The sequence below is a fragment of the Castor canadensis genome, chromosome 5 (assembly GCF_047511655.1).
Source record: "Castor canadensis chromosome 5, mCasCan1.hap1v2, whole genome shotgun sequence".
Lineage (NCBI taxonomy): Eukaryota > Metazoa > Chordata > Mammalia > Rodentia > Castoridae > Castor > Castor canadensis.
Window position 1 is genome coordinate 101,359,065 of NC_133390.1, and position 15,973 is coordinate 101,375,037.

Here is a 15,973-nt window from a genome sequence, read left to right on the forward strand (position 1 = left end):
ACAAGAAAATTGCAGAATAGCATATAATCATACACTAAAATAAAAAATGTGTATTTTTTTTGTATGTGTAGGTCTCAACTATGGAAAAATACAACTGTATTTTTAGTTGGATAAGTTGTAGTAAATGGTCTTGTTGACACTTTATACCATAATTCAATGAAAAGATAAATGTTACTAAAATCTCAATGCATCTTAATAACAGAAATCTGAGGTTATAATTTCTAAATGCACATCTAACTTAAAACAGTACTGAACTTCAAAACAACACTTTTTTTTTCTTTTATTATTCATATATGCATACAAGGCTTGGTTCATTTCTCCCCCCTGCCCCCACCCCCTCCCTTACCACCCACTCCACCCCCTCCCGCTCCCCCCCTCAATACCCAGCAGAAACTATTTTGCCCTTATCTCTAATTTTGTTGTAGAGAGAGTACAAGCAATAATAGGAAGGAACAAGGGGTTTTGCTGGTTGAGATAAGGATAGCTATACAGGGCATTGACTCACATTGATTTCCTGTGCGTGGGTGTTATAGACACTTTGTCCTTCTACTAAGTGCTGTTTCTTCATCAGTTTTCTTTCTTTGATTTCCAGCATTAAAAGAGAGACCATAGAATGCTTTTTAGTGCCTTCATTTTATAGGTGAGGAAACAAAAATCCAAAGAAACAGATTTGTGCTTGTTCATTTGAGGTTTTGGCAGAGCAGAACATTGCTAAACATAGTCTAATAACCACTTTTTTCTCTTTTAGTGAATAACTCTGAACTTATTTTTATTCAAACATATCTAATTTTCCATATTTACTTTATACATTATTATTCTGTACTCTTGGCCATTCTTCCCTACTCTGATCTCTTCCCCAAACTTTTTGTTATCTATAAAATAAACACCTTCTCTACAATACAGAAGAGAATATTTACAATTTATTTAATCATTTACTCACTCATACAATAGACATTGTTGAATGTCCACCTTGTGACAATTGAAGAACACTCATGGAGGGTTATATTGAAAGTAAACTCATAATGACTTTGTAATTACTCAGTGCTTTGAGAGGAAGAGAACAGTATGGAGGGATGTGTTTGTCACTTTTTGTTACTATGACAAAAAACCTGAGAAAAGAGGAGGAAGGATATATTTAGGTTCACTGTTTCAGAGGTTTCAGCCGATGGTCAGTTGCATCCATATTTTTTTGGGCCTGTGGTGAGGCAGAACACCATGGCAGAAGGGCATTGGGCATTGGGGAGAGCTGCTCATCCCATGGCAGCCAGAAGCAGAGTTTATAAAAGGAGCCAGGATGAAATACACCACTGACCTTCCTTCAATTAGTCCCCACCTCCTAGTATCTACCATCTCCCAAAAATGCCATCAAATTATGAATCCATTGATTGATTAACCCACAGATAAAGTTGGGCTCCTGTGATCCAATCTCTTCCCCGAGCCATAGAAGGAAGAGTTTAGAGAGTCAGGTTAAAGAGACTGACATTAATTTTGAAGGCTGTGTGGAGCCATTGACATGTTTTGATTTTGAAAATGACATGACAAAAATAGTGTTTTGGAAATGATCTTTAAATGTGTGTTTTTTGAGAATGATTTGGAGGTAGTAGTGAGTGAAATTGGGAGCAGGAATAGATGGGGAAGAGAGGGCAACTAGACATCTTCGTGCAGTGAGTCTCATTGCAGAAGAGATGGGTGAGAGATTAAAAATGATGTTCAGTAGCTACAATGCACAGAACCTGTTGATTAATTGGGTTTATTGGGTAAGGTGCTAACACATTCAGACTTAGGGAATACAGGAGTAATTGGTAATTGTGCCCTCTAAGTTAAAACAATAAAACAAATAGAAGATATGAAAGTAGAAAAACAAATATAGCAAACTCATCTTTCATCTAGATTCAACAATTAATTTTTTTTATGTATTTTATCTTTCTCTTCATATATATTATATACAAGGTTTTGTATCAATTATTTAAAAGTGAATTTAAGGCATCATAATAGTTTGGCCCTAATTAGCTCAACATATACCTTCTAGGAACAAGAACATTCTTTCACAAAACTATAATGCCATTATTGCACTGAGAAAGTTTAACTTCATATACTACCCAATAGAAAGGTCCATATTAAAGTACCCCTGTTTCTCAGTAATATCTTCTCTAGTTTGTTTGTAAACCGCATATCCAGTCCAAGAACTGGACTGGACATTTGCTTTAGTTGACATGTCTCTCTAAGTTCCTTTAATCTTTAGGAATTTTTCTTTTTTCTCTCATATTTCATTACATGGACATTTTGATGAGTTCATGGCAATTCTTTAGAGTATCCCACAATCTGGATTTCCATATTGCTTCTTCACTATTGGATTCAGGCTCACAAATTTTTGGCAAGGGTACAGCATAGAAGATGTTACATGTGCCTCGTCCATGACAAGCAGGAGTTACATCATGGCATTTGACACAGTATTGGTGATACTATGCATTGGATCCCTTGATTGAACTGGGCCCATTAGAGTTATCCATTGTAAAGGTATCCATTGGGTGACACTCTGATATCATATTAGGAGTGTTCTTCAACAAAATTTTACCCATTAGCTTGACTATTGATTGATGATCTTTGCAGAAAACAGTGTCTATATCAATGATTGGAAAACGGTGCTTTTTAAATTTGCTTTGATTCTTATTATTTTCAATTTGGCATTCACCTGTAGGAGAGTCCTCTTCTGTTGGCTCACAGTTGCAATTTTAGCTATGCAGGAGGTGGAGATTAGGAGGATTATTGTTTTAAGCCAGTCCTGGCAAAAAGTTAGTAAGACACCATCTCAATCAATGAGCCAGATGTGGTGGTATAACCCTGCAATCTCAGCTATGAGGGAAGCTGTAGGGAGGAGGATCACAGTCTGAGGTCAGTCCTAGGAAAAATCATGAGACCCTTCCTGAAAAATAACTACAGAAAAAAAAAAAAGGCTAGGGTTATGGGTCAAGTGATCAAGTGCCTGTCTGGTAAATGTAAGGTCCTGAATTCAAAGTCTAGTAGAGCAGAGACATCTTTCTCTCTCTCTTTTATTTCTCCATCTCCTTTTCTTTTCTCTCCATTTTGAGTGTTGCCACAAATTCACGGATTCATTTATTCTATGCAATATGTTATTAGTAGGCTGGAAGAATGGTTCACATGGAAGAGCACCTGCCTAGTAACCATGAGACCCTGAGTTCAAAATCCAGAGCCACCAGAAAATATATGTTATTTGCTATTGCCATCATTACTCTTCCTGATATTAAAATCGCTCCAAATTCAGCTAGTGTGAGGCCCTTCAAGTCAGTTCATGCATCTTTTTAAAATCTTTCTACCAATCTTTTATCATTTCTTTATTTTCTGGCAAAAGGTGATGTCACTGCCCTGAATCAGTCACTTCTCTAGGGTCTCCAGTTACTGGAGCAAAATAGGATCTACTGAGAATGTAGTTCAGTGGCATAGCACTCACTGAACATGGTTAATGCCCTGGGTTCTATCCCCAGGGCAAGGATAGAAAGAGAGAGAGAAAGAAAGAGAGAGAGAAAGGAAGAAAGGATGAAGGAAGGAAGAAAGGAAGGAAGGAGAAAAAAAATAGGGCAACAGTGTATTCATTGCTATCATTGTTTCTAAGCCCTTTCTTTTGACAGAGCTAGGATATATTTATACTTAACTGTGTATCAATTTTGTGAAAAAATGAAACTATATTAATCTCCAACTGAATTTCAGTACACAGTGTTTTTTCTGCATTCTATACTCACATCATTTTTATTTCCACTCTTTCATATTAACTTTTTTTCCAATAGCATCAATGTTTACTCATATGCTCTGTTCAATAACACATTAAACCTACATCAGTATTACCCTAAAGAAAAAAGTCAAATTCAATATTTATTAACAGGTTTTGTCCTTACATTATACATTAAGAGTACAAGGGTCAGAGAACTGGGCTTATCGATTACTAAAATTAATTTCTTTTAGTGTTTGTGTTGTTGACTTGTTACATCATTAGGTTGGTATATATTAAATTTTAAAATTAAAAAAATCCTTATTTTGATTTTATTTTGTACTACATAAATTATTTTTGTAATTTAAAATTCAAAGCTATATAAATAAGAATGCTTAGAGAAAAATTTTATTTTCTTCCCTATGCTTTTCTCCTCATCCTCCTATTCTGCACTGGTAACCATTTTTATTAACTACTAAATTATTTTTCCCATAGTTTAATTTTTTTAATTACATAGCACATGGGTTTCTATATGTATATAAATCTTTTCAACTTCTCTTCTTTCTCACATAAAAGATTGCATACAAGCTATCCTTATCTCAACCAGCAAAAACCCTCGTTCCTTCCTATTATGGCTTATACTCTCTCTACAACAAAATTAGAAATAAGGGCAAAATAGTTTCTGCTGGGTATTGAGGGGGTGGGAGGGAGAGGGAGGGGGCGGAGTGGGTGGTAAGGGAGGGGGTGGGGGCAGGGGGGAGAAATGACCCAAGCCTTGTATGCACATATGAATAATAAAATAAAAAAAAATAAAAATTAAAAAACAAAGATTGCATACATTTTTTTCTGTATTACTTTTTCATCTTATTTACTTAACAGTATACTTCCATATCAGTTCACGGAGATCATCTTCATTTGTTTAACAGATAATCATGGTTTAATCACGCTTCCTTGTTAATTGTACCATGTTCAACTACTGTCCTATGAATGGACCTGTAGACCATCTTCCTTTCAATTTTTAATTTTGAAAATACTCAAATCGAAAGAAAATTTGAAGAGAGATTATTTTCAAGAGAAGGTAAATTGATATTTAGATATGTAGATTTGAGTCACCCATATAGGACGTCCAAGATTGGATATCTAGTAGATAATTGGATTTAGAGGTTTAGAAGTTTAGCACTCAGAAGAAAAGTTTAGCTAAAAAAATCCATTTGGGCCTTATCTGCAATTAGATCATTGTTTAAGCCATAAATCAGATAGGGTATGTGAAGTGAGAAAAGGTATTGGGAGAAAGGTAAAGTATACGAACCTCTAAGGGATGCCTGGGAAAAGTGGTATCCACAAAGGAGTCTGAGATGGAGTCATCAGAAAAATCAGAAGGGGAGGGGAATTAAAGGAAAATGATGGAGGGGTGAACTCAGCTATGATTCATTGCAAGAACTTTTGTAAATGTCATGCATATACCCCCAGTACAACAATAATAAAAAGTATAAAATAAAATTAAATAGAAAAACAAAAATCAAAAGAAAACCAGATGCATATTTGGAATGTAAACCAAGAAAAGCAGGTGTTTTTAGAAACAGAGAAGTTGACAAAGGCAAATTCTGCAGAAGCATTTATTAAGAACAGAGACCTCATGGGTGGGAACTTTCCAAACTTGACATTGGCTCATATCCCTGTGCCACAATTCTGGAAACTAAAAGCTCTTCTCAAATTTCTGCAAATTGAAAGTTACCTCTGCCATCCTCCATTGCAGTTGTTACCTTTCTTCTCTATCTGATTAACACATGCTGAGACTCAGCCTTTTACATGTTTTTCCAGGACTTTCCCTTTAGAAAGCATTCATAAGTTTAGCAGATGTAATTGAAGATTTGGGGGAAGTAAGTGTGGGACAGGTAGGATGATAATATGAGAAAGGTTTACATCTCCAAAGATCATAGACACTTACATTATTGGAAGTCACTTCAGCAATATTGTCTACAGGTTTTTCTCAATTACTGTTTATTCATATGCCACCCTTTCAATGTTGTCATCTCCCATTCTCTCCAACTCCCCTTCTGTGACTAGTCTTCTCTCTCTCCCTCTGTCTGATCAAGGAAGAAAGCCATTTCAATACAACACATATCAAACTCTTTTTTCCTTCAGAGAAGCTTGACACTCCCCACTTTCCCACTTTCCTTTTCTTTTCTTTTTTTTTGGTGGTACTGGGTTCAAATGTAGGGCTAGGCAGGTGCTCTACTGCTTGAGCCATGCCTCCAGCGCTTCTTTATTTTTCTTAATTGATGTTTCTTGCACATATCTCAGAGTTTTATTTTCCCACAAACTCAAGTTCTTTCCCCAAACAAGATATTCTGGCACCAAAAACATTAACTTGGTACATTCTTTCCCTTATCAGGTAAGAACTGGAAAGACCCACTGAAAGATTTAGCCACAAGAATTTTAGTCTTTACTAAAACACAGCTTCAAAGAAGGGGGAAAAAAAGAGAAGCCTGGATTACAACAGGCTGATAAAGTTGGAGGCAAGGAAATTGAGATACTATACGAACATTATTTCGTCAAGTGGAATGTTTGAAATGAGAAAGATGAAACAGTAATGAAAAGCAGATGGGAATGTCAAGAGAATATTTTTAATGATTCCAGTTCTTTGATCATGTTTAATGCTTATGAAAAGGTATCCACAGAGAACAAGAGAATGATGGAAGAGATTCTTTTTTTTTCTTTGCTTTGTGGTACTGGAGTTTGAACTCGGAGCCTCATGTTTACTAGGCAGGCACTCTACCACTTGAGCCACTTCACCAGCCCTTTTGTGTATTGGATTTTTTGAGATAGGGTCTCAAAAACAATTTTGCCTGGTGCTTACTTCAAACCATTATCCTCCTGATCTCTGCTTTCTGGGTAGCTAGGATTACAAGCATGATCCATGATGTCTGGCTGGAAGAGACTCTTTAAGGTGATAGGAGAAGGGCATATCCAGAATACAAGAGAAGAAGATGGCTGCAGATGCAGGGCACGCTATATGAGAAGTTCAAAAACAGAGGGAGCTCCCATCTGACTGATTCTTCCTCCTCATTCCTCTCTCCTACTTGTCTTCCTTCTTTACATTCTCTTTCTTCTCCTTTATTCCTATGAACTAGGAGTCAGACTTCTCTATTGGGAATGGAGAAGGAAATTATAAAGTAGGAATTTAGAGAATTCCTAAAATTTCAGCTAGGAAACATGGAAGGATTCTTAGTATTATAGAGAGAACTTTGAGGGTAAAGATCATGTATTTTATTACAATGAATCATTCACCTTTAGGGTGAACTTTATTCATCATTATTCAGCAGCCTGGGTGTAGGACAAAAGAAGATGCTTTTCCAGGGCATCTGCTGGGTGGCAGATCACAGAGAACAATGGCCAGAGATTGGTTAAAGAGTTGGGAAGGTAGCAAGAGCAGCAAAAAGCTGAAAATTTCTTAGAAAGTTTTTTCTTAGAATCTAGATTAGAATTTCTCTGACGTTTTAGTCGTTTCACTCTTACTATATTTATTCAAAGTTCATAAATAAAATTTAGGTGTATCCTTTTAAGTTTTAGGGTTCTAAATTTTTAACAGTGTACACGTTCTAACCTCATATTTTTCAGGTTTGTTGATGACTGTATTACCTAGAAAGGCTCATTTGTTGAAATCAGTACATATATAGGGTAAAGTTGTGAGGAATTGGAAATTCATAATTCTAGGCCTGTTTCTGCCAAGTGAATAAGTAAATTATGTAATCTCATCTCTGTGGTCTTCTTTTTTTAATAACTCACTGGGCCTCAGTTTCTTTCTTTTAAATAAAGAGTTTGGTGTAGAGTCTCTAATCTTTCTCCAACTCCAGCATGCCAGTAACTCATGGATGCATGAATATCTTTACCACAATCTCATGGTTTTCCACAAAAGAATAGCAATAATATTTTTAAATTTAATTTTTATTAGCATAAATTAATTGCACAAAAGGATTTTGTGATATTTACAACTTGCTTTCAATGTACTTTGATCAAATTCATCCTATCTATACTGCTCTATCTTAAACCCCCTCTCTCCTCCAACCCCTTTTTAATAGTTTTTGGTGGGTTTCATTATACAGTTTTCGAATATATATGTATATACATATGTATATATATGCATATAATGACTTGTATAATATTCACCCCCATCACACCCATTCCTTTCTCCCTCCCCTTACCCACAGGTCCCCACTCCAAACAGTTACCCTTTTATAATCATGAGTGTTATTATTTTTTTAAGACTAGCTTTCACATATGAGTGGAAACATGTCATATTTGTCTTTCTGAGCTTCATTTATCTCATTTAATATTATCACCAGTTCCATTCATTTTCCTGAAAATGACATAATTTCATTCTTCTTTACATCTGAATAACACTCAATTGCATATATGTACCACATTTTCTTTATCCGTTCATTGGTTATTGGGCACTTAGGCTGATTCCACAGCTTGGCTATTGTGAATAGTGCTTCTATAAACGTGAATGTGCATGTTGATTTACATTCCTTCAGCTACATGCCCAAGAGTGGTATAGCAGGATTATATGACAGTTCTATTTTTAGTTTCTTGAGGAACCTCCATACTGATTTCCATAGTGGCAGCAATAGTTTTTAAAGTGTATGTTTATGCTGCTATTGTGAGATTCCCAAATACAGATCCATGAAACTTGGGAAGAGCTTCACCATTCCACTGGTCAGTCTCTTACCCTGTTTCCAGCTTAGGCAAAAAGAGATGATAGAGCTGAACATTATCTGAGGTAATCAGATACAAGATTTGAAAAGCTCTGTAAACTTAAAAAAAAATTAGATTTCTGAGGCACTGTGATCATCTTTATTTAAAATAGCAACATAGATTTATTGATTTTGCTTTCCCCTACAGTTACTATATACTTCTAGTTCACCAACTGGGTAGGAAACCAAATTGTTAAGTTTTTGATTTGCAAGAATTTCATTCTAAGTCTTAAATTCAGTACAGGGACTTCAGGCTGTATCTTTGTTAGCGACAACACTAATTCCATTTGAATTTGTAAGCACTTGAATCATTGCTATCACAGTATAAATGAAAATTAAAACCAACTATATCCATTGAAGCGGGGAAGAAGCAGTGCTATGAATCTTAGACAGTGGGCCAGTCTTTCCTGTTGTGTTGCTCACTCTCTCATGAATGTTCATTGGTTGGTGAAAATTGCAGGGCATGATATAAACTGATACATCTGTTTTGAAATACTGTATCTAATCTTCTACTCCAGAAGATGTTCACAGGGTTTGACAGTGAATCCTAATACATATTCATAACCAGTACAGTTTATAACCAAGAGAAATTGAGGCAAGCACAGCAGAATGAAGCATGAGAAAGCAGCATGTTAATTTTAAATTTAGTTATAGAGATAGTGGAAAGGGATGCATTTTGATAGTGAATACACATTGAACTGTCATGGAACATTACCCAAAAATCATGTCTAATATCCAAAAAAGAAATATTAATTTTGGTGAAGTAGTTGATAAAAGTAGCAGGTTCTGGGAGAAATAAGATTGTGAGATGCTATTATAAATTATTTTTCATGTAGAGAAAAAAAGAAGCATTGTATAATTCCAATGGTCTGAATTAAAAGCAAAAAACTTACAAAGTAAGGAAAGATTTTTGGTCCTTATAAGATTTCTGTTCATACAATGTTTCAGCATGCTTAAATGTTGCATTTATTTTAAAACTTGGAAAAACAATAGTGTGATGTTTGTGGCTCATTATTACTTTTGGTTACCTAGGACCATATGTCTTTCACCGTGTGTGGCACATCTAAGCTGTCCACTGAAGTGAAAGTATTTGAAGAGCTTTGGCCTTGTCTGTCTTCTTCAAAGTTAATGCTGAATGTTAGAATAGTATTTGACATGGAATGGACATTTAACAAATATTTGTTGAATGAATAAATGTATCCCATCACATCCCATTGTATGCTTCATGTACTTATTATATATTCTAGTGAATAGACCAGTGGGTGAATGGATCATCATTTGACATTTCCAGATAATGGAAGAAAATACTAATGGGTGAGGATAGTGAACTTTAGGTCAATAACACCCTAACCTACCACCAGGCTTTGCCAGAAGAAAAAATATCCAGATTTCTTATTGAATTGGATTTTGTTCTATCCATAGTTCTAAAATTGAACTTACATTTTTGTCTTGTGTGCACATCTTATTTGCAGAGTGAAATAAAAGAAGGAAGATTTTTTCCACATTTTATTACTAAATATTACTATAAGAAAGGGTTAGGAAAAATATATAAACAACATTTCCAACATTTGGGAGATTTTGATCCTCTTTGGGGATGTATTGCTGTTTTTTTGTTTTTGGGGTTTTTTTTGCTAGAAAGTGTGTAAATGTTGAAGCAGTAGTGTTTTAGCAGTAGTTGATGAGTTTTAAGAATAATACTTTGCTTTGGTGAGTTTCTTTGGTATAGACAACCTTATACTTTGTTGATGAGAATGTAAATTTGCACAACCATTTTGAGGAGGATTTGGCAAGACATATCAAAAACTTTAAGAATATGCAAATTCTTTGTCTCAGAAATTCAGCTTTTAGGGAATTTTTCTCAGGAATGTATTATACAACCAAGCAAAGATGTATACATAGGGATATTTGTTTCAGGGTGGTTTATATAAAACAGTAATTCATTGGGAATAGTTGAAATTTTTAACAATCAAGTTTATAAGTAATTGTACATGTTCAACATGGAATACTATTAAGACCAATACATACTGTAAAAAGCTTTGCTTTAGGGTGTAATACAAGTGGAAAAAGCAGAAAGAAAGATGTGTATCGCAACACTGTTTGGTAAATGATACATAGTCATTTCAATTTCTGCCTAGAAAAACTCTGAAAAGGTGATCAGTATCAAGGATTTTAATTTTTAGCTTAATCTGTGTTTTTTCTAGTAAGCTTGGACTATTTGTGCAAAAATAAAAATTTTAAAACATATTGTTGGCAAGCGCATGTGTTACTAATTCAAAGTACCTGATATTTTCTTAATGACCATAAAAGCTGTCAAGTTTCCCCAAAAGCATTTATCTTTGGAGTTTTGCACTTGGTTTTAGAGCTCAGTTTTCATAAATTAAAATCTAAATCTAACAACATTCAGAGGTTGGAGAGAATTTTACAAAATTTTTTTAAAACATAGGCAGCTTATCAGAACTGACTGTAGCTGCAGAAAATGCTTTTTAGGCAAAAGAAAATGGTTTTCAGAATATTCATTAAAATAGATTCAGGAAGACAGATTTTCCAGAGATCTAAAATTGTGTCTAACCAGACATGGTGGCATATACCTGTAATCCCAGCACTTAGGCAGTAGAAGCAGAAGGATTTCAAGTTCAAGGCCAGCCTGGGCTACCTAGGGAGTTCTAGTTCAGTCTAAGTTACGTAGTGAGAACCTTCTCTAAAAATCAAGTGCTGGGATGTGCAAGGCCCTGGGTTCGATCCCCAGCTCTGTATGGGGGCTAGAAGGGGAGAAAGTTGTGCCTAGTGAAACAATCAGCCAGCCATTCTGAGTATATCAGTTTTCTGATTCCCATAAGAACAATTGGAGACAATAATTGGTAATTTTCTTACCCAATAGTTAAGTAGATATAGCAAAATAAATTTATAAATATTATCTTGCAAAAAACTGAATGAGAATATGATTTATAATTGTTCATATACTTTTCACTAGTATTAGAAGAGTTGTTCTAGCAGAGGCCAAAGTACTAATTTTTTTAAGTCAAGAAGACCAGACAGAATAATTAATAGGAGTGAAAGGCTATGTCTTTAAGTACACAATTAGGTAGTGTTTATGTGAAAAGCTTACATTCAAGTTGGAACAAATTTTATGTTGGGAGGAAGGTTTTATTAAAGCTATAATAATTAAGCTTTCATTGAGTAGAATGAGAATTATTTTGTATTCTATATTTTATAATAAAATCAAATTTCCTTAATTCCTAATATTTCCCTATCTACACTAAATATATGCTTGTAAATTTAGCTTGATATGGACATATCTTCAATAAGAATAACTAATGTTTAATAGAGTTGCTTAATGTAAAGATGGCCTTTTATTTAGATTATTTTATAGGAGCCTCACACAAGCACTGAGAGAGGTTATAACTGGCCCAAAGACACACAAATAACATGTGGCAAATTCAGTCATAAAATCCAGATGCTAATTAAATTAGTACTAATTTAAATGTATGTATATATGTGCATATATATGTATTATGTGTGGTATCTCCAAAGAGGACTGACTCAAAGATAAATTATTTTGCCAAACTGTACTGAATCTAATACAAACTCAGTCTGTAACAATTAAATCATGGTACATGCAAGTTCATTTTTAGGTTCAAGTGTTCTCTTAGGTTCTTTTCCATGGTGTTTTCTCCTGCCAAGAAGTCTGGGATGGGAAACTCTGTCTCACCTAAAATCTCACAGTAGCACCACAAGTAACTCATGCAAAACCAACACACACACACACACACACGATTTTCTGTTTGTATTTTTGATGACAGGCTGACAGGAGACTGTGTATAGTTATCTCATTTTCAGCTCAAAACTAGTTTCTGCCCCACAATGGCAAGGGTAACAGAAACAGAGAACTTCAGATTATCCTGTTGGTGGGGAATCCTGTACATATTTTGATCCCTTGAGAAGTCTATTATAACTACCCATTTAGCAATGAGCAGCTCTTTGTAGAGAAGATCAATTTACCAAAGTTAATATTTATTTACACCTTAAAGCTTTACACACACGCACACTTAGTTAAACTCTCAGAGAGTAGTCATTAATGGCATGATGACTCAATTTATAGTCTTTAATTTTCTTTAAACCCTTTAGCAGGGAATCAACATTTATTGCGTATAAATGTGGCAAACACACATTAAATTTTCTCATGTGCTATACATACAGGAAATTACCAATTAATCTTGGTTGCAGTCCTAAGAGCTAGATATCACTATAACTATATTTCATTATAGGTTTAGCACTCAACTACACTACCACACAATCTGTCTCCCACAGAGTGTGTTGTGTATAGTAAGATGGAATGATTGAATTAATTCTAGTCCCAGAGGGTAAGTGGGAACCACTGATAAAATGAGAATCAACTATGTAGTAAAAATTAATGCATCTCTGCTTTTAAGCTTATGCAAAGGATCAAGTACTTTAATTGCATATTTAACTAATTTATTCAAGCTGATATAAAATAAAATGTATAAACATAGACTACATATTGATTGAGGCATATCCATAATGCTATTTGAAATAAGGTAGGATTTTTTTAGTAAGAGTGGACCCTTAAGTTTTAAACAAAATTGTGGCAAACACATGGTTTTATTAACAAACTTAAAACCAAAAAAGGTAACAAGTAAACAACCAGTGATGAAATTGTCAGGGATATCACACATATAAACGAACTTATAAAATCATTTTCATAAATTGGGAGTACTTCTCAGTCTCTTCTCTCAGATCATCTTGGCATTATCAATATGCATAAAACAATAGTTCTTTATATTACTTTGGGGAAGAAATTTGTTTATTGTACTATAATCACAATTTTGCAGTTTTGAATATAAAAAAGGCATTGCTTTTGTACTTGTCAGAACAATTTCTTATTCTTAGAAATGAAAGTGAATAACTCACTTACAGAAATAAAATATATTTAGATTCTGCTTTAAAATGGCATTGTATTAATGAGATGATACTATAGGTATGAGATTGATGTCATGTAATGGTTTGGAGTAAAGATCTACATTGACTTTGTTTTTGAAAGCAGTTTGCAGGTTGCGCCCAGATGGAATGCTATTAGGTCCAGATTTCTTTCTCTATAATAAAAATCTGAGTCACTAGAAAGCATCCATCTATAAAAACTTTCTAGAATAAAAAATAATTTTGTAAAGGTAAGACTGATAAGCTTCTGACAGGAAAGACTTAATATGAATTATTTCTCAGAAAGTTAATTAATTAAAAGCCTGGATTAACCTCTATTAAACATCTGATTACAAAATTCTAGCACACATGATACCCAGTTAATCTTCATAATAACTTCATGGTTTTGGTGGTTCTGGGGTTTGAACTCAGGGCTTCATGCTTGTGAGGCAGGCACCCTATCTCTTGAGCCAGGCACTTAGTCCTTTTTGCTCTGCTGATTTTGGAGTTAGGGTCTCAATTTTTGCCCAGGCTAATCCTCCTATTTTACCCTCCCTGTGTCACTGGGATGACAGGCATATGCCTCCATGCTCAACTTTTTTTCTGTTGACAGACTGGCCTGGAATGGTGATTCTCCCTATTTCAGCTCTCAAGTAGTTAGGAGCCACTAGAGCCTGACTCTTCATAATAATTTTATTGTGACAAACACTGTTAAACCTCCTCTAAGGAGGGAGAAGTAAAAGCTCAGCAGGGAAGAAGTTGCTGGTGGTTCTCACACCAGCAACCAGAATTAAATCTACATTCATTTGGTTTGGTCTACAAACTGTTACCTCCTGACTCAGGGCTCTGACATAGGAAAGGTTGATATCTCATTACAAATCTCGCTGAACTAAACAGTCTGTCAATATTAAGCTAAATAAAGTCACTCTTCATTATCCGTGGAGTCTGTATTTGTGAATTTGCCTACATCCCTAAATTAATTTGTGTCCTCCAAATCTTCACTTATAGCACTTTCACATTCCTTTACAGATATGTGACAAGTAGTGAAAATGTGAGTTTCCCGATATGCACATTTTAAGTTGAGGTCAAGCAAGGTGATTCGGAGCCTTGTTGTTCTAGCGCTCACACTGCCATTAAGTGTCCTGGTCCCCATCTCTTTAGTGCCATACTTTTACATTTCTGTACTTTTTGTTGGTGATTTTGCTGTTTAAGTTGGTCCCAAGTGTACTGGTGAGGTTCTGTGTGGAGTTCCAAAGCTCACAGGTGGTTTAGTGGGAAAATATGTGTGATGCCTTCTTTAGGTACAAGTTCTAATTGTGTTCCCCATGAGTTTAATTGTGATGAATTAGCAGTGATATTAAATGAGGTGTCTTTCAACAGAAATACACATAAGTCACAATTATGCATTTAGCAATTTATGAAAATGGGGAGAGCAGAAGTTTATAGAAAGCTGACTCTGTGTTTCTCTTAGAAGCAGTGGTTCAGTATCAGCTAGTTTAATGTCTGCAGACACTTCACAGAACAGTACAATGAAGAACAAGAACGAATTGCATATGGTTTCACCAGTATTTTAACGGTGTATTTCCAGAAATGAACTTCTTGCCCTTGAATTTGAGTTTCATTATGTTGTAATTTTACTGGATGTGCAAAACGTTTTTCAGGGATTCACCTATTTTCTATAAATCTTGGTATTAGCTTCCTATTGCTGCACCCTTCTGACCTCTGCTTCCATCAATGCTTCTCAGACTCTTCTGCCTCCTTCTTCCAGTCATAAGGATGTTTGTAATTGAGGATGCAGCTTCTCACCCTGTGAATTATTTGATCTCCAGTCAAAATTCACTTTAGAATAGTACCATTATAAAGCAAAAGACTTTTTTATTTTTGCATCTTAGAACTGTAAATTAAATCCAACATTGGGGTAACACATTGTGCCTGTGATTTCTTTATTCCTATTTCTAGTCCTCAGAGCCAAGGAAAACCATTTGTATGTCCAGAGAAGAGTTCATACAAAAGATGACAGAGATTGTTGGATGGGGCACAAAAGAAGAATATGGGGACCTCTTTGACAAAGTGGATGTGGCCCAAGATGGCTTCATTAATTGGGACAAGCTAAGTTCATTTATACTGTTATCACTTTATGAGAAGGATGAACGAGCAAAGGCAACTGTGGTTCCCCAGTGGAAGGAACTTGAATTCCTTCCAGGAAAACACAAGGACACCATTCAAAAAGTAGTTTTCTTAAAAAGTTCAAGTCGTTATCTGACTGTCAGTAAAGAAGGTTTATTAGGATTCTGGGGAGAGAATTTAAAGCTGCAAGAAACACTTCCTATCACTTCAGATGCTACCAAGCTCAAACACTTGTGGGTGACGAGTCTGGTTTCTCTGGAAAATGTAAACAAGGTACAAAGTCTTTAAAAGTAAATTTATTGCTTGGAAAAGGGGAAAAATGGTGGGCCAAGGGTCTTGATTAATATTGAGTATAATACCAGCAGTGACAGAGAGTTCCATTGTGCTTTTGGGTGCCTCTCCTTTGATCTGGAGGGAATCGAAGTAGAAC

At 35.1% G+C, this 15,973-nt stretch overlaps 1 protein-coding gene across 6 annotated transcripts in view; it reads left to right on the plus strand.

The window, feature by feature from the left end:
• Wdr49 (WD repeat domain 49) overlaps positions 1–15,973 on the plus strand; it is a 167,136-nt gene that overhangs the window by 13,280 nt on the left and 137,883 nt on the right. For 5 of the 6 annotated variants that reach the window (XR_012448048.1, XR_012448047.1, XM_074073848.1 and 2 more), the window contains exon 3: positions 15,376–15,816. The exons of the other annotated variant lie outside the window; for it this stretch is intronic. Coding sequence is in view for 3 of the 5 variants with exons in the window: in XM_074073848.1 (XP_073929949.1) it covers positions 15,376–15,816 (441 nt within the window). In the remaining 2 variants the exon portion in view is untranslated. The remainder of the gene's footprint in view (positions 1–15,375; positions 15,817–15,973) is intronic. 6 annotated transcript variants of the gene reach the window in all.